This window comes from Arvicola amphibius, chromosome 14 (genome assembly GCF_903992535.2).
Source record: "Arvicola amphibius chromosome 14, mArvAmp1.2, whole genome shotgun sequence".
Taxonomy (NCBI): Eukaryota; Metazoa; Chordata; class Mammalia; order Rodentia; family Cricetidae; genus Arvicola; species Arvicola amphibius.
Window position 1 is genome coordinate 48,349,479 of NC_052060.1, and position 27,915 is coordinate 48,377,393.

A 27,915-nucleotide genomic window follows, 5' to 3' on the forward strand; every position below is an offset into this window, starting at 1 on the left:
GTAACCAGCCAATCCCTGATCTGACTTAAGGTCCACTCCACAGAATGAATCCCATAACTGCTAGTGTGACCAAGAACCAGAGACTAAATAGCCCAGAGAGCTTAGAGTTAAACCAAATACTACTTTCCTATACATTTCACCCCAAAAGAAGCAATAAAATGACACCTAATATCATTCTGCTATACTTATAAATCAGGGCCTTGCTCAGCCATCACTAGAAAAGCTTCCTCCTGCAGCATATAGAAACAAGTATAAAGACCCATGTGATGTGGGAGTCCCCTCTGTGTGCTGTGATTACCATTAATGAATAAAGAAACTGCTTTGGACTTATAGCAAGGGAGAACTTAGGTAGGCAGGGAAAACTGAACTGAATGCTGGGAGAAGGAAGGAGGATAGAGAGATGCCATGGAGCTGCCAGACTACTACATGCTGAAACTTTAGCTGGTAAGCCACAGCCACATGGCGACACACAGATTAATAGAAATGGGTTAAATTAAAATGTAAGAGTTAGCCAGTAAGAAGCTAGAGCTAATGGGCCAAGTAGTGATTTAATGAACACAGTTTCTGTGTGATTATTTTGGGGCTAAGCTAGCCGGGCAGCTGGGAACAAATAAGTGGTTCCTTGCAACAATTGGTGTTCCAAAGTGGTGGGGCTAAATCCATGTAAAACCTAAAAAGCTTAAAACGGACAAAAGAACAGAGTTAAGTGTAGTTTGGTAGAGGCATTTTCTTGAGTGAGCTCTGTTAGCTAGAGGTGGGCAGAGGCATGGCTCCTTTAATAGAGATTTTCCTGATTCAGCCATAGTAGAAAAAAAGCTGTGCGGTTTTAAAACATGGCTTCCTGGACCATGGTGCCAGGGCAAACTCTGGCTATGGAGCATTTGAATGGCATTTGTGGGCTTGGGTATTTGTGTGCCCACTTGGGGTTGGGAGGAAAGTAGCTGAGACCTTGCCCACAACATAGCACTCCTTGCCTGGGCAGGCAGCAAGATCAGGTCTACTAGGTGTGCACAAGCAGGAGAGCATGGCAGACTCCTGCTTCCATACACAGAGCTATTTCTAGGTTGCTTAGTGCTCTGCATAGCAGTTTTAGCTATTGGTCAGATAAAAAGGGTTTGCGTGCTGCACGCTCATTCTCAGGGTTAAAGTCCTGAGCCCCAGAGCCTCCACCATTTTAAAATGGGAGGGAGGTGGAGCCTGCATCCAGAGCAGCTGTGACCAAGCTGCTTATCATTTTAAAAGCTCTTCAAGACAGTAAAGAATTACAGATAATGCAATAATGACAGATTCATACATAAAAGAACTCTAAATGGGTCACAGTTTTGGAAAAATATATGTAGGCTTGGAAGAGAGAAGAAAAAGAGTATAGAGAGTTGGGAAAAAAGTAAAACTTTTTTTAAAAAAAGACTCTAAAGAGACAAAGTAGACAGTCATAGGTTAAAAGGAGTAAAGAAAAATAAGCCATGTAAAGATGAAATATACACAGAGAGTCTGGATTATGTATATCATTATGTTTTCTTTGAAGTTTTTGACTGTGAAGGAGCTAAGTACACAGAGACATTTTATTGTATGGGATGCTAAGCTAAACCAGCATATATATTATAAAGGTATCATGACTTCCAAATTTAGGTCTAAGGATGTGTTGCTTTGGAAAAGAGGTTTTTCTCTTGTTTCCACAGAGGATGAGAACCTGTGGATTGCTTCCAGACTGGTGTGGTTTCATGGAATAAGACCCCCTGAAAGATTGCCTTGAACATCCCTCAAAAAATTACTTCGCCCAACTGCTGACTGAGATGAACCTAGCACACAGGATACACCTTGAAAGATCTGATTAACAGCGCCCCCAAACAGCAGGAAGCAGTATGGACAGAACTACGACCATATTCCCAAATATTGTTTATAATTGTTTGTTTACATTTAAAGGGGGATATGCTATAAAGATTTGCATTGATATGAATCCTGGTTTATATATCAATTAAACTATAAATATACAAATTATAAATTTAAATATAAAATGTATATTCAATTAAACTATTTTCAATTAAGGTAAAAAAAGCAATCTATTTAAAAAAATTTAGTGTACATTGTGTGCCAGTCAGTGGATGTATGGCAACAACATGGTTGCCCCACTGCCCACTGCTCAGAAGGTCACCACCCTGGTAATTTTCCTTCTAGATTGCAAGGACAAACTAGGCACAGATGGGCAGAAGCCTTTGCAGGTATCAGAAATTCTCACATGAAATGCATCTGTCCATGTGCCTGTTATGCCTATTACATTGAATTTGAATATGGCTATACCTTCTTGGTTTGGTCTTACCCAACTATTACCAGATTCCCAGGAGGATGAATCTGGAACTAAACAGGCAGCAGAAAATGTAAAAGCTTTGATAGATCGAGAGTTGAATCGTGGCATTCCTTCTAACAGAATTATTTAGGGACATTTCCCAGGGAGGCACATTATCTTTATCCACTCCTTTTTTTTTTTTCACATGGCAGAAACTGGTTGGTGTCACTGATCTCAGACGCTGGCTTCCACTTTGGGATTTGTTTCCGCAGGGTCCTATCCATAGCTCGGAAAAATATATTTGTATTCGCCAGTGCCATGGAGATGTGACCCTTTAGTTCCCCTGGTGCTCGATTCTCTTACTGCTGACAAACTAAAAGCATTGGTAATTCTAAGGCAAACAACTTTGAAAAACTATGAAGGCTTGATGCACAGTTCATGACAGCAGTCCTTCACCGACAAAGTCCTACCTCTGAATGATTGATGCCTTGTGTAGACATCTGCCAGCATCACTCTAGTAGAGCATACACCTTCCATTCCTGATCATAAAACTTCTAATGTTTACATTAGTGTCAAAATGTTTTACAAATATTTACCAATGATACAGACTAAATGATGCCTCCCTCATGGAAAATGGAAGATCCTTTCAAGTTTCTATACGTGTGTTTGCAATATACAATCCAGAACATAGTAGTATTAAAGTAGATGAAGTGGAGCAGCTACCAAAATAAAGTGCCACAACCAGAGTTTTATTACATCATTTAAAAACTGCTAGTCTGCACGCAGGCCTAAACAAGTTGTTACAATGTAAGTGACTTGTGAGTCAGACTCGGGTTTTGCTCTGCAGGTGTTCAGTTGCCACGCAGTGTTTGTATTTTTTATGTGTGTGTGTGTATATATATATATACATATACATGTATATATATGTATATATATGTATATATATATGTTTATATACACACATATGTGACTGTTATGCATAAGAATTAGGTGGTATTACATTATTCATGATGCTAGGGATAATGATTTTAAGTGTCTAAAAAGTAATACTGCTTTCCTCAGTTATGGCCTTTTTTTAGGGGATCAGGCTGTTGTTTTTCCTCTATTTAATTTTTCTACTCCCAAGAAAGAAAAAAAAATAGGTTTTTTTCTTTCTTGATTTTCCTTAGAAGACTAATATTGCCTATCTGCCATTGTAAAAATCTGTCAATTTATACTATAATTTCATATTCTGAAACACAGGCAAAAGGTATTTCAAATCTAGGTAATGTGAAAAAGAAACCACACATTACTTAAGTTCATGTGTTTCAAATAACTGCATCTTATTCCAACTTTAGAGTGTAGAGTTACCAGAATTTTTAGTCCTGGTAATAATTGCGTGGTTTTACATTTGGTGAAAAACTGAAAGGGTAAAGAATGTCTTGGCATGTTCAGAAATAAATACTTAAGACCAGACTTGAAGTTCAATTTCTAGATCAGCTGTATCTTATCGTAGAGTTTAAATGTACATTTTCTGTCCATGCATTATGCTTGAATCCAAAAGCTGGTAACAAACTAATTTGACACTTTCACTTTAGGTAAAGGAGTATTTTGAGAAACGGTCTCCTGTGCAAACATTAAAATAGCAACCATTTGATTTTAAACCATCAGCATGTCCAGAATATTGGTGAAAACTATTTAAATTAATTTATGGAGTGATAATGATTGAACTACGTATATAGTGCAGAACTATATATATATATACATATATGTATATGTATATATATATATATATATATATATGTAGTTTGGCTACCACACAGTTGAATATGTTTTAAAAATTATGGTTATTTCTGACTGTTGCTTTTCCTGCTATTTTCCAACTAACCAGATCACACTAAGAAACATCTTTATTAATGAGTGCTAGCTGATATGGAAATGATTTGGTATGGACTAGATATAGGATGTGGGTAATGAGGCAATATGCTTATGTCTATATTTAAAACAATTTCAAACAATAATTTGCTATTTTGCTTTACTTTGAAGTACATAAATTTACTTTCGTTATACCATAGTCAAGTTTTACTTGGAATAAGACACATCCCATTAAATTCTTCTGTTATAATATGGAAAAAAAGTCATGTTTTTCATAGGTTCTATTCATGTGAAATAAAAATACAATTCTGGAAAGATTTTTTATATGGTGTGTGTGTGTGTGTGTGTGTGTGTGTGTGTGTGTGTGTGACTGTGGGCATGCAGGACACTTCTGATGTCTGGCATCATCTTCCACCTTGTTTAAGACAGGGTTTCTTTTTTTGTTGTTGCTTACTGTTTCTTACCCCAGACTAATCGAGCAGGTTCTCCGAGTCTCTTTGAACCGCTGTAAATTTTCTTTCATCCTGTCCCTGAAATACACCATTGTGACTTCCTAGCACTCCAACCTTGTTTCTTCATATCCACTTGTGCTGAGGAAGCAGATGTCAGGGGTCCTTGGGTAACCTTTCTGCTCCCCACGGTAGATATCAGGGGTCAATAATTTGATGCCAAGTTTTTGGTTAGAGAAAAATCCCATGTCACATTGAGTCACCTACATGTGATTCCACCACAGCAAGAACGTAAGGAAGCTCTCTGAAGTCTCAGGAGGACCCTCCATGTGAAGCATGGGGAATAGGACAATGAAGTTCTATAGAAATGAACTCTAGTCGAAAAGTGCTATTTGGTTCAGGTCCCTTCTGCAGTGGGGAGAAAGAAGGCAGCAGGTTCTGGCCCTGAAACAGGGCACAGCTGTCCTGAGTGATGATGCCTGTTATTCCTTGTGCCCTGTTCATTTAAGAATATGAAGCCATTTCTTCTCCTAACCCACCTCTTACCCCAATCCCCACTGACCATCATCTTAATCACTTTTATGAGGTGACACCCTTTTTATTGATTCAGAAATTGGGGCTTGCTCTGCTAAGTTACCAATTAATACAGCAGATCTCTCAAATTAGGGTAAAGGACAAGCTCACTAAAGGAACCCATATCTGCCATATTGGAATGCACTACACAGTGCTTATAGCATATTTGAAGCAAATTACTATATGAATAAGGATTAAAAATCCTGAGAATCAACCTGCTATTGACATCACAGTTTTCTGATTTATTTGTAAGAAGAAGCACACCCCCTTTTAATTTTGTTCAGTAATTCTCTCATATAAGTAACTCTCTCATAAATTTGTTCAGTAACTCTTTCTTGCTTATGTCTGCATGGTTAGCACAATCCCTTATTCTGAGTAGCCTCTTCTATATAAACTGCTGATCTAGTTCACTTGTGCCCAACTGAACCCCAATACAACAGTTTTGTACATAATTTCTATTTATTAAATATCTCTCTACCAGGTGAACAAGTTAAAAAGCAATACTAAATATATACCCAGAGATTGTCTCCTGCAATGGATTAATTACGTTTAACCACACAACTGTTAGGAATATGTGTTTCTATAGTTATAAAAACAATTCATATTCACTGAAGGTAAATCCATAGTAAAGAAAAAAAAGAAAAAGAGTAATTAGAGCCATAGAGACAGCTCAGCGGATTAAGATGCCTGCCCCTAAGTCACATGACATGATATCAATGTTCATCCATGGTCCACATGGTGGGAGGAGAGAATTTGCTTCTGCATGTTGTCCTCTGATTTCCACATGCATTCTGTGGAACATGGGAATTCACAACTGGACATGTGCCGACACATACTCAAATGCACACATAAGCATAAAAACAAAAATAATTTTTAAAATTACAAAAATAGAGAGGTCAGTCTTGGGTGTCATTTCTCAAGAACATCTCTTGTTTTTGAAACAAGGACTCTCATTGGGACCTTACTGATTAGGTTAGGTTGTCTGGTCAGGAAGCTCCAGGGAGCCATCATCTGTATCCGTATCTCCAGCAGTGGGATTCCTAGCACATGCCATGCTGTCCAGATGTCTTTGTAAGTGTTCAAAGTTGAGTTCAAGTTTTGATGCTAGCATAACAAGAACTTTACCAGCTAAGCTATCTTTGAAGTCTCATCTTCCTTCCTCCCTCCCTTCCTCCCTCCCTCCCTCCCTCCCTCATTCCCCTTTTCCCTCTCTCCTTCCCCCCTCTTTCATTTTAGAATCAAAATAAGCTGTGGTTCTGAAGACAGTGGAGTTATAATAACATATATAAAAATTTTAAATGAAGTCAGGTGGTGGTGGCCCATGCCTTTAATTCCAGTTCTTGGGAGGGAGAGGCAGATGGATTTCTGAGTTCAAGCCCAGTGTGGTCGACTGAGTTTCAGGATAGCCGGTGCTATGTAGAGAAACCCTGTCTCAAAAAACAAACAACCCCCACAAAAGTAAATATGCAAAAAGTAAACCAGCAAATTTTAATTGGTCTGTTGCTGAAGTCAAAAATTCAAAAAACTTCTTAGCCTGTAGTGAATTACCTTTGACAAGTTTTAGAGATACAGGTACAGTTTTTTTTTTTTTTGGCTTGAAGATTAATAACATATTCATAAATCAGATATTACAGAAAATCAGGGGAGGCCAAACCATTTCTATTTAACTTTTTCCAGTAGGTCTTGGAACTTAGAGACATTCTGTTCAACTGTTTACCATAAATCTCTTACCAGGACAATGGACAATGACATAAACACAGGACTGAGTCTAAGCGGGCTGCTCCCATGGTTATCAGCAATAGTGTGACATGTATCAATTGGTACTCAAATGAGGATGGCTAAGGGGCAAAGTCACCATCCCCTGAGTGTTTAATAACTAGAGTATATTTACAATTGTACTTTGATAGTGCGTAGGCTTTCCTTAGAATTATTTCACTCTTTAGTTCCCACCCACTCAGCGCTATCTTTCCCTCTGTTCACAGAATGCACACCGATTTTAACTGTTGCATTTTCAGTGTGCACAGTCTGTTCCCTGGGAATCTAGGGATGACAACAGGACATGATTGCATCCACCCCTGTGCAAAGAAACATAAGTATGTGTGCAGTAGGGGAGAAAGAGTGATCGAAGTGCGTGAACTGCTGTGTGGGACGGTCTCCTGATGGACAGACAGCCCTGTTTTAAAGGGAGCATTTGCTTTCTTTACTCATGTGCATCCTTTCTCTCTCTCTCTCTCTCTCTTTGAATCATACATATTACATAGAACACAAAAGAAAAGTAAAATTTGACAAGTAGGTGCATCTTTTTCAGCTAAAGTGTGCAGAAGTAATAACACCTAAGAAATAAGCCGTTCAAATATATTGTTTCTATGTATTTCATGTGCCAGTATCTCAATGGTGAAAGCCGCAATAAGAAATGTTCATTAGAAACCCTTCCGTGTGAGCTGTTTGTGGGAATCCTTCAGTGTGAGCTGTTGGTGGGAATCCGTCAATGTGCATTGTTGGTGGGAATCCTTCAGTGTGCGTTGTTGGTGGGAATCCTTCAGTGTGAGTTGGGGAGAAGCACACAGGGAACTTTTCTTGTCAATTGGGGCAGAGAAGGAACAACCCAGCGTCAACTCTATGGACAGACTTGACTGAGTCATGTGTTCTTCCCAAGCAAACTGCACTGGGAATATAGGCTGTCTTCACAGTCTCACCATTTTCTACGATGGAAGCCTTGGTTAAAGAACTGAACGTGGAGCTGACAGCAATCATTTTAAAGAAATTGAAGACTTTTTTTTTTAATAAGAAGAAGGTTAAAATACCAAGGACTTGAGCTTGAACATTCATCTTTGACTCCCTAAATGAAGCAGGTTCATGTTAGGACATAGCTTCAGTTTCTATTTCCCTTGCCCACTGGTAAATGCAGGAAAAGGGGAAGGAAGGGCTGCTTTGGATGGGGGGAAATCCAACCATTTGCATTGGCAAGGATACACAGCCTGGGTTTGGACTGTTTTATGTTGGTGCAGCTCTCTCCTGCTCCATCTGAGAGGAATCATTTCCCCAGTGTTCTGCGATGTGTGGAGGGGAAGGAGGAGGCCATACTGTGGATGCAGTTGTCTAGATCCAAGAGGCCAAGGGACCCAGAACACTGACTGGCAATGGCTGATTGGTAGTGCTCTTTGGGCGGCACCACAGACATATGTGCATGCTGTGGCATTGTGCTTTCTTCTGTTGGGCAGTGGTGATGGAACGAGTTCCCTGGGGAAAACCAGCAGTCTTCCTGTATAACTTCTTCCCTTTCTAAATCGGACTAAAGAGGGTTTGGAGTAGGAAGTTCCCAACGACAAATGAAATTCTCTCATCAAGTCACAAATTAAAAAGAAATAGTTCGAAGGGGTCAAGGAGGTAGCTCTGTTGTTGGTGTCCTTGCCTACCAGGCATAGAAACTTGGCTTTAATTCTGAGCACCTCATGCAACCACCTGGATGGCTTATGCCTGAAATCTCAACACTTGGAAAGTGGAGGCCAGAGAATCAGGAGTTCAAAGTCATTCATTGAATCTCTGCCAGGTTGGAAGACAGCTTAGGTTTTATAAGACCCTGTTTCTTATAAGAACAGAAAACAAAAACCAAACCAAACAAACAGCCCCCAAACAACAAAATACCTATCATGATAATAAAAAAAAGAAACCAATCTTCCCTTGACAGATAGAGCAAATAAATAAAAGGGAACTCAGGGCTGGAGAGATGCTCAGCAGTTAAGAGCATTGCCTGCTCTTCCAAAAGTCCTGAGTTCAATTCCCAGCAACCACATGGTGGCTCACAGCCATCTGTAATGAGGTCTAGTACCCTCTTCTGGCCTGTAGGCATCTACATAGACAGAATATTGTATACATAATAAATAAATAAATATTTTAACAAATAAATAAAAGGGAACTCATTCCCACTCCCACCTCACACCCCACCCCACCCCACCCTACCTCACTGCCATTTTTCAAGTATAGCACTAACTTAAACTGTTTTTCTCTCCACCAAAGTATCTGGGAGCCCCACCCACTGAATCACTGAGTCTTTCTTGTGTGCTAGCTGGTCCACACACACATTTGTGAGACAATGCATGGGGTTTCTACTAGGTTCATATGAAGATTATTTAGTTCTTAAGCACTCAGGGTGTAACCCGAGTCGTGCCAAGGGTTACGTGCGTCAGCAATGTGGCACATACATAATTTTATCTGATTTTGGTTTTGCTTTATTTCTTTGAGACAGGGTCTGGAACTCACTCTCCTGCCCAGGCTCCAGACACAGCCTCCTGCCTGCCAGGCTTGCAGGTGTGAACCATGACTTCTGAGTTAATTTTATCTGATTTAAGCGCTGTGGAGTGGACAGAGCAATGCTCAGCCTGTGAGACCGTGGTAACTTCAGAAAGTCCAGAGGAATCTGGGAAATTCTTCTAGCTCTGCTCAGCTCAGCTCAGGCTGCAAACGAGCTCAGCTCAGGCTGCAAACTCTTCAGTCCCTCAGCTACTGATTCACCAGGAAAGGAGCATGGTTTCGATTTCACTTCTCTTTGTTTCAGCTTCCGTTTGGGTGGCTGTTATTTTGCAGCTTCTAAGAGTGGCTGTGCCAAGGAGCCTGAAGCAGAGGAAACCCAGCTAAGGAGCCTAGTCAGTTGAGGACTGGTTCCTGCTGTCGCGCCAGAGCTGGTGAGTCTTCATGAGCCTTTCACTCAACCCCTGGGAGAAATTCCAAGGGCGCACTCTACTCCAGGGTAGACTACCCAAGCAACTCCGCGGTGTGTCGCCCGGTGCAGAGCGCCTCCTGGCGTCCCAAAGGTGCATGCTCTGCTTTTCTCAGAACTCTTGGTTTGGGAGGCTGAGAATATATTCTTGTTGGAGGGAACTTGGAAAGGAAACACTGCACTGTCTGGGATCCAGGAGTCAAACCCGACAGTCCTGCAGTAGCTCTTTGGTGGGGTAGCTTCTTCCAAGTTCCTTCCTTGTGCCCTTAATGCTTTCCTGAAGGTAGACGTCTATCAAAGATGTCACCAAGAGGCTTCATTTTAATTTGGTGGTCCCAGTTTACATACATCTGAAGCCAGCTTCCAAAGTCCTTGCCTCATTCTCTACTCATTTTCTTCTAAGGTGTGTGTGTGTGTGTGTGTGTGTGTGTGTGTGTGTGTGTGTGTGTGTGAGAGAGAGAGAGAGAGAGAGAGAGAGAGAGAGAGAGAGAGCGAGCATTATCTGCGATTATACTCTACATTTGAGTAGAGAGTCACCAAGGCAGGAATTTGCTCGCATTTTGCATTTTGTTTACTCCTTGGTATTAGCCACCCAAGACAGTGTCCAACACATGGCTAGTACTCAGTAATTTTCATACACTGAGACTTCAAATTCTTTTAGAATGCCAGGAAATCTTCCTACCCACTTTGCAAGTTTATTATGTGCATTTGGCTCCACTTTCTACAAAACCTGAATGCATTCGGGGCTCACACATCAGTGTTTTGTTTTCCTCATTTTATTCTTTAAAAAACACAGCAATCCTTTGCCTAGTTCAAGTAAGAATCATAAGATGCTGTATTTTAAGTACTGTCACAGGCTTTGAAATGCTAAGCTCATTTTTCCCCTATCGAAACACACAGAAGTTGATAGATGTGGTGCACAAACAAAAGTTGATGCATCTGCCGTGAATAATGACGATGACCTTTAGACCATGAATCTCAAGGAGTGATTGCTCTCAGTTACAGGGTGCCGGGGCATCTCAGTGGACCATGGAGGCACCCATTTGTCTGGTACAAAACTGGAAAGAACAGCTGACGGTAAACCCGGAGGCTATAAGGATTCTTGAGAAGATATCTCAGCCTCTGGTGGTGGTGGCCATTGTTGGCTTATACCGTACAGGGAAGTCCTACCTCATGAACCGTCTTGCAGGGCAGAACCATGGTGAGTGTCCTTCTGATTCATGGAGACCATTTCCTTGGACCAGCGGTAGGGTGGTAGAGCACACTTTTCTAAGCTCATCTCAAAAAAAGAGTCCAGTCCCTCTCATGGATGAAATTTCCCCATTCTTATCATTAAATTTATAATTTATAAACTATGGGAAAAGATCACATTCTTCTGTATAGTGATTGTTCCCCAACTTTATCAAAAGATCCACCTCAAAATTCCTCTTGACCCCCTCTACTCTGACCTGATCAACAGCTGAACTCTGTCAAGAGCCCCCATTCTTCCTCCTATGTCTTTGCTCAAGCTATAAAAACTTTCAAGTGTGAATATTGTTTCACCTGTTCTATAAAAACAAACAAACAAGCGAACAAATGAGATGGAATGAAGAAGGATGTGTAGTAGGGTCCTTATATATCCAAAATCCTAACTGGGCTATATCCAATCTTTGGGGTTTGGCTTTTCTGTTTTTCCTCTTTTCTTTCTTTTCTTTTTTATTTCAAGACAAACTTTTTCAAATTTTGTTTTGTTATTTTGCTGTAATGTGCTACATACAGACATTTCATGCATGGATGTATGTTTCAACAGATCTCTCCCAGTGATCTTTCCTTTTTTCCTTCCTCTCTCTCCTGCCCACCAGTCTCCTTCATTCCTAATACAGTTTCCCTCCCACTTTCCTGTCCTCTTTACACATATGACTTGAGGTATCTGCTGAAATCAGAGGAAACACGATTGTCTTTCTGAGACTGGCTTCATTATTGTAGCAAAACTTTTTATGAATTATTGACAATGGAGTTAATGAATATGAAGTGAGCATCCAGATCAATACCCAGATCAAATATTAGATATTGGAAATAAAACTCTACTAACCAAATTATGTTCTCTGAAGCTCCTTGATACTTTCATTTATAGAGAATATGTTCATTCATTCTTTCTTTGTGTGTTGGGGAGTATATGAGCTTGTGTGTTTACAGGTATGTGTAGCATGTGCATATCCACAGGTCAGAGGAAGACACTGAGTGTCCTGTAGTTGTCATACATAGCCACAGTTTATTTCTACCACTTTATAGCATGTGGTTGTCTGAGGATATCGTACCATTTATCCATTTGTTGTTGATGAACACTGGTGCTATTCCTAGCATTAGGAATAATGTCCCCTAATGTTGGGAACATAAGATACATCTTTAATTTTTCTGACCTATGTACTGCACAGTTGTATGCTACTTAACCTACTAAAATTATGTTGAGCATCTTGACCTTTATTTCCTAGTTTGTAAAGGATGCTGTTTTCCCTACTAAGTTGTCTCTTCTTTCTTCTCATGATTCTGTCTGATGTTCTCATTTTTAAAAAGCCTACAGGAAGCATTCTTCCTAATATGTTACTTAGTTTATGCATCAGTGATTCAGTACCTTTCCTGATTAAACTTGACTGCAAAACTTTTCCATCTGGATGCATCTCTCCAGGGTTCCTCCTCTCTCATCCCCTTTCCTTCCTTCCTTCTTTCTTTTCTCCTATCCTCCCTCTGGTTACTTGCTTCCCCTTCTCCTCCTGTCCTTCAACTTTCCTACCCTTTCAACCCTTTCTGCTTTCTGTCCTTCTGCCTCCCCCACAACCCATTTGTCTTTATCTTTCTGTTAGAGGAACTCTTGACCATCAATTGGGGGAGGTATTTTTCTTTTCCTGGATTGAATAACTTTGTAAACTTTTGAGTGATTTGTATTAGAGAGCCCCAAGTCACGGGTTTTAGACTGGGAAGTTTCAACAGCATTGCTCTCATTTTCTACTCAAGATAACGTTGGTAGCTCAGATAATTTGCCATTAAAGCTCTGAATTATATTTGTACTTTCCAACGTTACAGTAGTAAAGAAGGAGATTAGCTCCCAACCAAGGTCCAGAAACAGGTTCATGTCACTCTTTGTCTCTGTGGGTGACACACTTTGAAATACTTTACCCACATGACTGAAAAAATGGTCTCCTATCACATTTACCATGTTTACAACAGTTGCCCAGGCAACAGTCTCTCCCCATGTGATTCAACAGAAGTCAGGTCCAGAAGTCTGCAGAAAGGCAGACTTTACCGTTTCTCCTGTAGAGATCACAGAGTGTGGCTGTGTTGAACCATGGCGTACTAGGAATTATATGCCATCTGTTTCTCTTCTTGGTTGGGGGAAGAAAGTGTTGTGAATGGCAGATGGGCAATGTCTGGAAGCAACAGACACAGCTCGCTGTCCACTGGTTTTGAGAAGTTTAAACTGTGGGTTTAAACTTTTGAAAATAAAGAACAGGTGTCCCTTGGCTCCCTCTTTCCCTTAGATTATTCCACATTGATGAGGCAATAGCCACAGAGCTCAACACATGAATAAACTAAATGAGGAAGGGGCATCCAAACCAAACCAAACCAAACCAAAGCCAAAAGCTATTATTTCCATCAGGGGCCTGGCATGATAGCCTACGATGCCGGTCAGTTGTCCACCATGATGAACCAAGTATGGGAAAAATCAATGAAAAAGACAAAGGTTTGCTTCGGCTGGCATTGCTGGAGGATTCACTTTCTGGATAATTGGCCACAATGCTTTTGGGTTTGGTGGGGGAAGGCAGTGATCTTTAGCAGGAAGCATGTGACAGAGCCGTGCTGCTCTATTGGTTTCAAGCTTGGCGTGAAGAAAACAACAATAACAAAACAACAGCAATACTTAAGAGACAGTGTTCTACACTCTCCTTTAAAGGCCCACCCCTAATAACTCAAAGACCTCCTACTTGGCCTCATCTCTTAACGTTTTTACACAAGTAGTCATTTCAGCATTCTGTGGAGCAAGCCTTGAACACATGGGCTTTTGGTTGATATTCCACATCTAAACTATGCCATGCATTCACGAGATAATTGAAGGATATGGAATGGTGGTACTATTCACAGTGATGCAGGGAGGACAAAGGGAGCTAACAGGTGTGAGCAAGCACTTGACAAGTCGCAATATGAATGACCAGGTAGGAATTAATTGCTCCTCACTCCAAAGAAGCAGGTAAAAATGAGTGTCAACATGTGGCATGAGAAACATTGGATGGAACTCCATGAAGGGAACTGTGACCAATGTGAGAAATAAGTCTCGGGTGCACTGTACCTCATGAGAGTACAAGTGAGGGAGGGCAATGCCTGCTAGGTGGCCATTGACTCCTGCGTTTCAGTGGTTAGACTCTACCAGAAGTAAGAGGACACAAGATTTTTTGGACTCATATATAAATATAAATTAATAGAGTCTAAACTAATCCTTTAACATAATCCATTTTGAGGAGTTGGAAGAATGAGGTAAGTAGAAGCCACAAGTATTTCTTGGGAGAGTATTATTTATGGACCGAATTCATGGTCTTTGCTGAAATAAAAACAAGTCTTTTCCTTGCTGCTTGCTAAATATTCTCAGCACTCAACTACCTTGGTCTTCCTGCTCTGACCTTTTCTGTTTGTTCCTCTTCCTTTCAGGCTTTTCCTTGGGTTCCACCGTGCAGTCTGAAACCAAGGGAATCTGGATGTGGTGTGTGCCTCACCCCACCAAGCCAGCCCATACCCTGGTCCTTCTGGACACAGAGGGTCTTGGTGATATAGAAAAGGTAAGGAAGAATCTTACTGGATGTAATGATTTCTCGCTCTAAATTCTCAGATTAACTCATCCTCTCTATGTGCTTTTCTATGCTGTGTTTTGTTATTAATAATTTTGACTCTCTTTCTGGCAGACAGTGTTACTGTGGTTGTATGTATATGTTGGCATATTTTTTGCTATTGTAGTAATTCATCTTCTAGAAGACAACTATATGGAAACTGATAGCCACCAAATGTATCTCTGCATTTTATCAGAAGCACAGTGAAGAATTGTACTTACCTGAATAGGATTTGTTTCTATAATTGTGACAAAGCTTATCAAGGCGTAACTGCCTTCTTATCGTTACCTACTGTGTTCCAGGCACTTAGGAAATGTTTTATATGCATTGAATGTTTTGTCATTTTATCAGTCTGTTCTGGGAACCAAATCCAGGACCTTGTGCATGACTGTTCAGCTTCCTACCACTGACTTATATCCTATCTCTGTCAGGTAACTTAGCTAAACAAGCTATACACTGAGAGGGGTCAGTGTAAGTGTGAGCAATGAGGATTGGACGTAGAATTGTCTTCAGGTTTTGTTATTTCTCTCAGATCCACTAATAATATATCTGAAAGAATGAAGGACCATTTGGATGCTTGAATGAATATTATACTCTTAATTACCCATGTCCTCATGTGTCCTCTAGGGTGACTCTAAGAATGACTCCTGGATCTTCGCCCTGGCTGTGCTTCTAAGCAGCACCTTTGTCTACAACAGCATGAGCACCATCAACCACCAGGCCCTGGAGCAGCTGCAGTATCCTTCCAGGGGCCAAAGTGACATGTTCCCTTAAGTTTAGGATGAAGGCATCTTACTTCTTGTTCTCTTGTCCAAGTCAGAAAGTCTTGGTTGAGTTTGAGTGGACACAGGACAAAGAGGAATAGTTTTAATAATTGACTCGACATGCTATCTAGAAGGTATTTTGTTTCATATCCTTAGCTACAATTCCAGTTATGTGACTGAATTAACACAGCTAATCCGGGCAAAGGCCAGTCCCAGACAGGATGAAGTAAAGGACTCCAGTGAGTTTGTGAGCTTCTTTCCGGACTTTGTCTGGACTGTTCGGGATTTCACTCTGGAGCTGAAGTTAGATGGACGTGTCATCACATCGGACGAGTACCTGGAGAATGCCCTGAAGCTGATTCCAGGTATCACTGCATAAGGGACGTTTCATCAGGGACGCAGAATTCACTAAATGCTGCTCAGAACTTGACATCTCTACTTTAGACTGCACTGAAGCCCTTGTTAATGGTCATGACAATTGGCACGTAGCCATAATTTTGGCAATCATTATTACTTGAAAATATTCAGAGTTAAGATTTAAACTTACTTTATCTTAGGATATGTCATATCAAATACTTTTAGTATTACAATGGAAAACAGAAACAAAAATAGATAAGGATTACAATCAAGGTGACTACTTCCTGAGCCTTATTTATCTGTTAATATAATTGTTTTTCATAGCCTATTTTGAGGAAAACTATTCATCAAATAAACAAGTGGAAAAAACCCTTAAAATTACAGGGAAATCTACTGACAATATTTTAAAAAATCTTTCTCACTTGAATGTTTTACTAGCTCAAATAGTTATACCTTGTAGTGGATTTCTGTGTATATCTTTTAGTGCATGGGGGTGGGGGAAGAAGATGTATGTCTCCACTAATGTGAAATACTTCATTATTCACTGAAATTTACCTTCTTACCTTATGCAATATGGTGGCATGTTAACATTACAAATTCATTACATGGATTACGTTTAGTGGGACAGATAAGTACCTAAAATCAATATTGTTATTCATTTATCTATTATTTAGACAAATATTGATGTTAAATAGCTAATTTATGTCATCAAGATTCTCTGCAAAATAATGTCAAATCCAGTGCAATGACAAAGTAGTGAAGGCTCCAAAGCACTCGCTACTTTGAAGCTGTTGGCACAGTCATTCAGATGGCCTGGAGCTACAGGCTGGAAAACATTCTTGAAAAGTTTTTAATCATCTTATCTTCCAGCTGCCCCATCACTGAGTGCCCTCCCTCTCTTACAGGAAACAATCCCAAAGTCCAAAAGTCCAACATGACTAGAGAATGCATCAGATATTTCTTTCCAGTACGGAGGTGCTTTGTCTTTGACCGGCCTACAAGGGACAAAAGTTTACTCTCTCAGATTGAAAAAGTTCCAGAAAATGAACTGGAATGTAATTTCCAGGTTGAATCAAAAAATTTCTGTTCCTACATCTTCACCAATGCAAAGACCAAGACGCTGAGAGGGGGGATAACTGTCACAGGAAACCGTGAGTTTCTCTTGTAGCAGGCGCGTCCCTGTGGCTTAGAATATGTAATGAAGTGATGATTCTTTTGGAGTCTTGAAACTTTTCATTTGCTTATATAAAGGAATATGGAGGAAGCAAATGTTCAGATCACACATACGAGTTTCATACTTGAACTTTCTGTATATGAGTGTTTATTGAAGTCTAGGATGTGTCACACAGGTGATACCATAAAGATGTCCAGATGAGTGGACAGAAATCTGCAAGATGACTTGGAGTCCCCCTGGAAGAGTGACTCAGTTTGACTGTACAGATTACTTTTGGGCTGACACTGGTTGGAACACAGCAGGTCAAGGGCCCCATTCAATTAGAGAAACATGTTTAAACATTCCAAGCACCATAAACATTCTGCCTGTGTTAGCAGGTTTTGTCTCTGCTCAAATGGGCTCATACTTGGTTTCATGTACTGTATTCTGTCTTCAAACTTTTGACTTTTTTTTTCTGAAGGGACTTGAATTTTCATTTGGAACTTGATCTCACAAAAGATGAAATTTGCTTTCTTACTCTAAGATATTTTTCTTTTAATTATATGGTAGCATATATTTCCCTCCAAAAAAGTCTTGAAACCTCTTAGAATCAGTGATTAGTTTTAGTGTATTGAATTTGGAAACTGCAAAGGAAAGAAGTCAGTTTTATTAAATAGCTATTGATTCTGAGAGGACATGAAAAGAGAGCAGAAGATACAGAAGAGGTTAGAAGAGAAGAGAAATTCATATTGGATAGAATTTTGTTGCTTTTGATAACATTAGGCCTAAAACTTATAAATAACAGTTAGTGAGAATGTTCCAATTCTTAACGATATTTTTCTTAGGACTGGGGACTCTGGTGAAGACCTACTTGGATGCCATCAATAGTGGGACTGTGCCTTGCTTGGAGAATGCGGTGATGACCCTGGCTCAGTGTGAGAACTCAGCAGCTGTGCAGAAGGCAGCTGACCATTACAGTGAGCAGATGGCCCAGCAACTAAGGCTCCCTACAGACACTCTCCAGGAGCTGCTGGATGTGCACACAGCCTGTGAAAAGGAAGCCATCGCTGTTTACATGGAGCACTCCTTCAAGGACGATGAGCAAGAGTTCCAGAGGAGACTGGTGGTAACACATCTTAGCACTTAGCTTGCCTGGTCCTTGCCCTTCTGATACAACCCTTAGACTCCACTTTTTTAAATCTCAAGGTCTTAATCTTTTTAATTGAAATTTTTATGGAAAACTTAACTCTTTGTGTTAGACTTTTTCCTTTCTTGAAGCAATAACATTATATTATTTTTATTGCTATAAAACAAGATATCATGTACTTAGTACCTTGAAACAGCATGCATTTTATTATCTCAAAGTTCAAAAGAGAGGTGAAGCAAGAGTATGTGGGTCTCTGCTTGATGCACTAAAAACAGAAAATGTGCTGTCTGATTGATTTAACACTGATCTATAGGTCTGGGCCAAAACTTTCTCCCCTTAGCAAAACACAAGGAATCACTGCATCCTATTTTTCTAGTTGTTCTGATTTCTTTTCCAGCAACAAACAGCCAAAACTTACATTCTGAAGGGCTTGGGTGGCTAGATCTCCTTGTGTTATGTAATATAATGTCACCATAGGATTACTGTCCACCACAGTCACCAGCCCAGGTGGCTAGAGCTCCTTGTGTTATGTAATATAATGTCACCATAGGATTACTATCCACCACAGTCACCAGCCCAGGGTGATAGAAGCATTGGCACCAAAAAACAACTCTCAGGGGATTACTATGACCTATCAGACCAAAAGCAGCTTCCCTGAGAGTTTCTTGTCTTCCATTTATCTGAAATTGAACCTTGAAGGACAAAAATCTTTTAGTTCATATTGAGGAAATTTATTAGGATTATCACTTATGAGCATAAACAAACACATAAAGAAACAAAACACACATGTTCTAGCATACCGACACTCAAGTTATCTCTGAAAGAATTCATGAGGGTTCAAAACTCTAAGAGTACACTTATCTCAGCTCTGAAGAATTGGTTTTTCAGCTACACCAACCTCCATTTTCAGAGGAAATAGTCTTATGTCTTCCGACGATATTTAACAGCTGTTATGTATGAACCCAAGGAAGCTGACAGACTTTCTAGAAATTAACACACAGAATTAACTAGGTTGGGATTCCTGACCCTCCTCCTTTCCCAGTCTACTCTGGGGCTGTCTAATTGGTTCATTCAGAATAATCAGAGTAGTACTTTCTCTCTTAGGGTTTGTATTGCTGTGAAGAGAGTCCATGATCACAGCAACTCTTATAAAGGAAAGCATTTAATTGAGGGTTTCCTACAGTTTCAGAGGTTTAGTTCATTATTATCATGGTGAGAAGCATGGTAGCATACAGGAAGACATGGTCCTGGAAAAATAGCAGAGGGTTCTACATCTTGTTCTACAGAAAACAGGAAGTGAACTGTGATATTGGGTGTGGCTTGAGCATCAGAGACCTCAAAGCCCACTTCCACAGTGATATACTTCCTCTAACAATGCCATGTCTATTTCAACAAGTCACACCTCCTATTAGTGCCACTCCCTATGGCCATTTTTTTCAAACCACCACACCTTACTTGTAACAGCTTTGTTCTTCCTTCCCCTCTTACCCTGCAGGCTGTCATAGAAGAAAAGAAGGAAGCTTTCATGCAACAGAATGAAGCAGCATCTGTCAGTTACTGCCAGGCTGAGCTGGACAAGCTTTCAGAGTCCCTGAGGAAGAGTGTTTCAAGTGGAGCTTTCTCTGTTCCAGGCGGACACAGTCTCTACACAGAGGCCAGGAAGAAGGTTGAGCAGAACTATGAGCGAGTGCCCAGGAAGGGAGTAAAGGTAAGAAATGACAGAAAGAATGGCTTACAGAGTTCAGCTAGAGTGGTAACTACTAGGTACTGGTATAACTAATCAAGGTGAAGACAAGTTCACGGTTAGCAGACCCTGAGCATTCAGTTCTGGCACAAGAATCATTTCAGGGTGACTTGGCTAGATTACCAGTTTACTTTTCAGGATATATAAACTAAGTAGCTGTGCTTCCCTCTCTCCCGTACTGGACAAGTGTAATGTTCCGGTGCCGTAACACATTGCCTACGTGCACACTACCACTCATTGATAGATTTGGCAGGTCAGCTATCAGAATCTCAGAATTCTGTTTTTTGACGAACCTTTATTTTGTTATGTATAATGACTGTAATTAGTTTTCATTTCACTAAGAAATCTACAAAGTTTTTTGGCAACTCAGTCAAAACGTCTGAGCATATTATACTAAGCATGGCCACAAGAGTGAGATGACACCTCATTGTGGTTTTAGTTTGTTATATCATGAAGGATTAGTAAAACTGAGTGCAAATGCTTACTGGCCTTGAATTTCTTATTTTGAAAATTATAATTCAGGGCAATTGCATATTATTCTAAGCATGCTAGTTTTCCCTATTGTATTGTGTGAGTTCTTCATTGTCTTCATATTTTAACTCCTTATCAGTATTTGGCTTGCAAACATTTTCTCTCATTTGATATGCCCCCTTTGATCTGATCAAGTGCCTCTCTTACTGTACAAGAAGTTTATGGTTGGCTATAGTCTCACTTATCTATTTGTCTATGATTTTGGTACTAACTCCAAAACACAATCATGAATCCAATGCTATATGGCTTCCCCCCAACTTTTGTTCAAATATTTTTCATCTATCCCCTGTTTTAAGAATTTTAAACTACCAGGTCTTAGGTTTAATCCATTTTTAGTTCTTTTAGGTGGAAAATATAATTCAAAGATGTAATTTCATTATGTCTTGTCTGTCTCAGTTGTCTTATATTGATTTATATGTCTGTTTTATGCAAGGACCATGTTGTTTTTACTACCTACTAATAAAAGTGCATTATATTATTTTGTCTACTTAGCATGTCTATCATCTATCATCTATCTATCTATCTATCTATCATCTGTCTATAATCTATATGCTATGTATTCATATCCATATAATGAATCACTATTCAGCCTTAAAAATGCTGCCAATTGTGAAATATGAATGGATCTAGAAGACAGTATATTAATAAGCCAGGCACAGGAAGACAAACAATGCATGTTGTGGCTCACTTTCAGTGGCATCATGGAGAGAGAAATTGAGACAGAGAGAGAGAGAGAGAGAGAGAGAGAGAGAGAGGCAGAGAGAGAGAACAACAAACAAGGATAAACTAATATTAACTGTGTTATTACTGATCTATGGCTTTGAAGAGGCACTATGACCAATGCCAGTCTTATAAAGGAAATTATTTACTGGGACTTGCTTATAGTTTTGTGTGGAGACCCAAAAATTTGAGCCTATTCCACCTTGTCTGAAGGTTTTGGGCATTAAGATGGCCCAGAGAAGTAGATCTGCTCCACCCTAACCTAAGGTCATAGAATTCAAGCATACTTCTTCTCCTTCTTTTGAAATAGGAGGTTTGATTAGGGAGTGGCTGCCTACAGGACACTTGGTCTATGGTGTGTATATTTCCCCAAACATCCCATACTATCCACAGGAAATAATGGCTCGGTGTCTACAGTACTGAAACAAGTAACAGTACTTGTTTCCCTTTGTGTCATGTTAAAGCCGTCTTTTGCTTTCTTCCCCCTTTTGTATCAGGGCATAAAAGTGTATGAAAAATAAATGCGGACAAACTCAGTACTCAAAAATTCATCATTCAGTATTTGCTGCGTTGCCTTTCTATTACTGTCCTGCATCTCTCTGTTTCTTTCTTCTCTGTTCCTCTTACCTAACATTTCTAATTCTCATGCCCCTACCCTGGAACATACGAACCTGCTGCACCTAGGATTGTGGCAAAAGTTACCCCAAAAAGATGGTTCATGACTTATGGTAGCCCAACGTGTACTTAAGACAGTTTGGAGGAGTAATACACAGTCATCATGGTGGGAAGCAGACAGGCATGGCACTGGAGCTGAGAACTTCACATTCTGTGCACAGGGAACAGGCGGAGAAAGAGATTGGGACTGGTGTGGACTTTTGTAATCTCAAAGCCCACTCCCAATGACACACTTTATTCAACAAGGCCACACTTCCTAATCCTTCCCAAGTAGTAGTACCAACTGGGGACCATTCATTTAAATATATGAGCCTATAGGACCCATTCTTGTTTAAACTGCCACATTAACATAGAGTAAAATGGTGATTACTGTGACGGAAAATAGAGGGAATAGTGATATCAATCAAGAGATATGAACATATAGCTATAAGACCTATTGTTTAGAAAGACAAATAGTGCATATGCATAGAATAATCTGATATATATCTGAAAGCTAAAAATGTTGATTTCAAGTGTTATTACAACACAAAGGTAACTATTTAAGGCAATTGGTATATAATTTTTTTCAACTATAATAATTACTTAATATATAATTGATGTGGGATTCCCTTCTGTATGCTGAATACCATTGGTTAATAAGGAAACTGGCTTGGCCTGATAGGGTAGAGTAGAGCTTGGTGGAGAAAACTAAACTGAATGCTGGGAGAAAGAAGGAAGGCAGAGTTAGAGAGAAGCCATGGAGCCTCTGCCAGAGACAGACATGCTGAAACCTTGCCGGTAGGCCGTGAGCCTCATAGTAAAATATAATATAATGGAAATGAGTTAAATTAAGATGTAAAAGCTAGCCAATAGGAAGTTAGAGATAATAGGCCAAGCAGTGACTTAATTAATATAGTTTCTGTGTGGTTATTTCAGTTCTTGGTGGCTGGAACCAACAAGCAGCCTCCTTAATACATATAATGCATTAAAACTTTGTGTGTCTTAAACAGTTAGATTTTTTCATTTGTTAATAATACCATAATAAACCTGCATAAAAAGAAAACTAAGGATCTTCCAGAAATACAAGGCTAAGCTTTCTAAGATAGAAAGTGACATTTCTGTATATGTTGTCTTAGCTGTAAAGTCTGGACTACCCATGAAGGTAGCAGACAAAATATTTCAGACATGGTAACCAATGGAAACTGTGTGTCTGTGGAACTGCATGGAACTGCTTTGTAACTGTGGTTGGAACTGTAACCTAGGGGAGCTGGTAGCAAGCATTTCTGGGAAGAGAGGCAGTGAAGCTAGCAAGGAGGCTGAGGCAGAGGGTTTTTTGAATCTGAAAAATCATGTACTTTCATTATGGCCATGGAATTAAATGGACCTTGTGGGACAGGACTCAACAAATTAGTAGTTTTATTTATCAATAAATACCTCATCAGAAGACTTAATCTTTACTGCCTAAATTATATTTTCTCTTCTTGGGTCCCCAGGCAAATGAGGTTCTCAAGAGCTTCCTACAGTCACAGGGTACTGTAGAGAACTCCATCCTGCAGTCAGACAAAGCCCTTACAGACGGACAGAAGGCCATAGCAGGTAGGGTAGAGTGCCCAGCTGTTAGAGGGGTGGGTGCATATTGCAAAGTCCTCTGACTGGTGCACTGGTAGATCCTTCTGGAACAAGGAGCTTCCACCTGCTGGGCGTTCGACCTCTCCTAGATGTGCAAACACATAGGGTGTTGGTGTTGTATTTTGTGTCCAGTTAATTGGTGCCTTTCCATCATGTTAGGAGCCATACTGCTGCTGGCCTGGCTAATGGGAGTACTCACAGGTTTCCCTCTGAGCCCTGGATAGTATAGCTACGTTCTGACTGTGATTTCTTTCCTCTCTCGACCATCTGTGGAACAGCTGAGCGGACAAAGAAGGAGGTGGCTGAGAAGGAACGAGAGCTGCTGAGACAGAAAGAGGAGGAGCAAAAGCAAGTGATGGAAGCTCAAGAGAGAAGCTTCCGAGAAAACATTGCTAAACTTCAGGAGAAGATGGAGAAGGAAAGGGAGACTCTTCTGAGTGAGCAGGAGAAGATGCTGGAGCACAAGCTGAAGGTGGGTGCAGATGGGGTTTGTCAGTGTCAGACAGATGGTGCTGTGCCTTCCCAACAGGGAACTGTCAGTCTCAAACTGTAACTTCAACTGTGAATGCTGCATCAAAGTTCACATGGGCCTTCCTGAAGCTCTGAGCACATAAAATGCCAGTATCTGTGTAGGGTTAGACTTCAAGTGTATAAATAATGTCCCCAGGGTTCTGAGTGGCTGTTTGTTGAATTTCTAGGATGGTCTTCTTTGCTGCAGTTGACCCTTTCCAATAGTCTTTAGGATTCTAGGCTTATTCTTCAAAGAAAATGAGGTGGATCCATCTAGTGTGGATATATCAGCTGTGGTGCGGGACAATATCTATATTCTGTCAATTATATTTTAAATCATTGTTGATTGGCCAGTATCAAGGCAGGAAGTATAGGTAGAAAAAGTCTGGAAGAAGTGACATTTACCAGTGACCTTCAGGAAAAAGATAGGAGGACCCCTGGAGCTTTCTAGTTAGCCAGCCCAGTAGAATCAATTAGCTATGGAATTAAGGAGAAACTTTATCTTTAAAATGGGGCTGTAGAGTTGGCTCAGAGCATTTATTGTTCCTGCCGAGGACCCAGGTTTAGTTTCCATCAATAACATGGCACCTTATATTGTCCAGAATTAGAATTCCAGGGGATCTGATATGCTGTTTTGATATCCATGGACAGCAGGCACATACATGGTACATACACATGTAAGCAAAATAGTCAAACATGTAATGCAAAAAAATACATTTAATAAAAAATAAGGAGGAAGCATTTGAAGAACATACATGACATCAACCTCTGGCCTCCATAGATATGGATAAACATATACGTTTGTATGCATTTACACTTGTGCTCACAAATGCATTAAAAAAGAGAGATGAATTAATTAAATTGAAAAATGAGATATCATAAAATGATAGAATAAATAGAACATGACACAGTCTCATAAATTGCACTATTTATGCCTGTTTGATTCATCATGCAAGCTGGTATAAGATAAACTATAAGTCCTATCTTAGAGTTAATAACCAGTGTTCTATACAAGATCAACATAACCATAATTCATGAAATAATCAGAGAGACAGCTCCTTAGAATTGAGAGTAAGTTTCAGCTCACCTGCCTTCTGCAATCTCTTCAAAAGGGAATTTTGTGTGTGTGTGTGTGTGTGTGTGTGTGTGTGTGTGTGTGTGTATTGGGATAAAACTCTTCAGTCTCCATGGGAAGATCCTGAGAAATTCTCCCTAGTTATGTGTAAACCATGGATATTCCTCTTTTTACATATAAATGTCTTAAAATATCAAAGACCCTTAGGTGGTAGTGAAATAGATAGTGTATGCAAATTAAAGTTAAATGCAAAATTCTGCATGTGAGTAATGGAGGATTTTTCTTTTTACAGATCCAAGAAGAACTTCTTGTTGAAGGATTTAGAAAGAAGTCTGAAATGTTAATGGATGAAATAAGTCATCTGAGAGAAGAGATTGAGAGAACTAGAAAGAAACCCTCACTGTTTGCACAAATTCTCGACACAGTTGGCAATGCGTTCCTTATTGTTTTACCAGGAGCGGGTAAATTATTGGGTGCAGGGATGAAAGTTCTCAGCTCATTTATGAAATAGCCTGGGAGTTCCTGGGAAGGGATTTATAAAGCTATGATTCTATTATTTTGATACCACAACTATATGCCTTGTTTTAAAACTGCATGTGCTACTTTAATAAGCAGTGCTATATATGAGGTCTGAACTCCCACTATTGCTAAATAATCAAAGAGACACCACCTTATCGGAGTTGAGAGTCAGTGTCAGTTCATTAGCAGTTACAATCAAGATTAAAAATACAAATCATTGGCTCAAAAATACAAGAGAATGGCATCTATATATCCCATCAAATTTCATTGACATAATCTATATAGTAAAGTGGAAAACCAGTCAGAATATAGTGAAATTATTTCTAGAAAGAATGTGAGTAAGTAAAAAAGAAAAATGGTCCAATTATACCCCAGTTATATAAATAATTCATTGTGAAGAATTCTTGTAAACAGGTAGATTTTTTTTTTAGGACAAAGTATGAAAAAAACGTTAGGCTGTTTGGTAATAAAAGCTGTGCAGATTAAAATTTGTGGATCTTTTGTGTCACCTTTGTTATGTGACAGGTACCTAATCCATAAGGGGTCTTTGAAATGGAGAGTGACTACTATTTCCCAGAGAGACCAAGAATCCTGACATTGAGCCTTTGGAACTAGTTTGGATTAGTGATATGGATGAACTTGGAAACTTGGGATAGGAAAACCCTGGAATGGTGTAAGCAGAACTTAATGCACATTTAGTTTGGGAGACCAGAAGCTGAGAGAAACATGTACAGTGGAGGCTAGGCCCTTTGGATTTCAGAGGGAAACAAGGACTCCACTGGGAACTCTAGGTCATTCTTGCTCCAGTCTTGCCACAGTCGGCTGTGTTCTCCCCGTGTACCGCAAGTGTTTGTGATGAGAATTTAAAAGTACTCGGTGGAGAAAATGAGAACATACTACAACAATTAGACTTTGCCATAACTGCTGCTGAGTCTTTTTATTAAGATCTGAAGGAGGTTTTTAAAATAAAGAAAACATGAAGTTTAGGGAGGAAAAGTTGTGTAAGCAACTTTAAATATTCAGGCAAGGAAAGAAAAGTGGATATATCTGCCCTTGTGAAAGAGACATCCCAGTCTCTTCATTAGGATAAGAGGTTAGTCTAGAAAGTACAACCAATCCCATCAAAGGCACCAACTTATAAAAATACAAAATAGAAATTAATCTGTGAGATGAATCCTGTCTTAAGAGTATATTTCAGAAAGGGTTTCCTACTTTAAGAACAGCAACCAAAACCAAAACAACGATATCAACAAACTATCTTAGAAATTATTTTTGTAGCTACATATACCAAAGCATAGAGAAGTTTTTCCCACTGTGGTCCAATGGAACCTGGCTACATCTCAAGTTAGCAACAGATCTTGGCAGCAGCAGCAGCAGCAATATGGCACTGGTTTTGCAGGCATGAAAGTTTAAGGGTGTCATACAGTCTTGCTGCATAGTTTTAGAGAACTGTTGAGGGCAGTCAATGTGTGACAGGATCAGTCTTTGAAAGGAAATCCCCCAGAAGCCACCACATGAGACTGAAAAGATTATACCTAGGTTTCAGTGGGGATGTTGGAGATTCCAGGGAGGTGGGACATCCATTGAGAAAAGATACACCCATGGAATGAATCCAGCACAAGGGAAAGACTAGGTGTTCTACAGTCTCAGAGCTGGTGGTACAGGACGACTGGGGATTTTTAGAACCCACGGCATTGCATCACAAATTCCACCCTTATGTGGAGCTGCAAAATTTAGAGTTTTCTATGTGGGGTATTCACCTTGTTTTGACATGGTCACTACTTGCTATGTTCCCATTCTTCCATTTGGGAATAAAAATGTCTATTCTATGCTACTGTATCTTGGAATTACACAGTTTTTTTATGTTGTAATATATCAAATTTAAGTGACTACAATAGAATCTCAGGTAAGACTTGCACTATGAGCAGTGTTGAAACTGTTAAAGACCTTTGAGTATAAACTGAACTCATTTTTGCATTCTACGATGCTGTGAGTATATGGGGATAAAGAGTGGAGATAATCAATTAAAATGATGCGTGTGCAACAAGTTGTCAAGGGGTGGACATTGTATGTTTATATTAATTGCCAGCTTAGCAGGTTCTAGAATTGCTCAAACAAAAAACCTCTAGGAATGTCTGTGAGAGACTATCTCAATCAGATTAGTAGAGTGGAAAGGCTCACCTTAACTGTGGAAAGCATCATCCCATGTTCTGGTGTCTTGGACTGAATGAAGAAGGAAAAGCAAACTGAGAAGCAGTAATAATTGCTCTCTGCTTTCAGATTGGCACTCAATATAGCCTGAATCTCGTGCTTCCCTGTCATGATAAACATCTCCTCAGATTATGACCTAAAAGGAAATCTTTCTTGGATTACTTTGATCAG

General features: G+C 39.8%; 1 protein-coding gene and 1 pseudogene across 2 annotated transcripts; both read left to right on the forward strand.

Annotated features, from left to right (window-relative positions):
• Positions 1-1,597: 1,597 nt before the first annotated feature.
• On the forward strand, positions 1,598-10,300 carry LOC119801081 (annotated as a pseudogene).
• LOC119801079 (guanylate-binding protein 4-like) lies at positions 9,385-26,039 on the forward strand. Of its 2 annotated transcripts, XM_038311537.1 has the most exons (12): positions 9,411-9,468; positions 9,716-9,842; positions 10,877-11,078; positions 14,555-14,682; positions 15,358-15,467; positions 15,663-15,859; positions 16,757-17,002; positions 17,850-18,130; positions 19,647-19,859; positions 23,294-23,396; positions 23,708-23,901; positions 25,307-26,039. In XM_038311537.1, the coding sequence occupies exons 3-12, from the start codon at positions 10,907-10,909 to the stop codon at positions 25,523-25,525; spliced, it is 1,863 nt and encodes a 620-aa protein (XP_038167465.1). In that variant the 5' UTR covers positions 9,411-9,468; positions 9,716-9,842; positions 10,877-10,906; the 3' UTR covers positions 25,526-26,039. The 2 variants fall into 2 exon arrangements, with proteins under 2 accessions (XP_038167466.1, XP_038167465.1); XM_038311538.1 differs by having other exon boundaries at positions 9,385-9,842; positions 10,883-11,078.
• Positions 26,040-27,915: the final 1,876 nt, after the last annotated feature.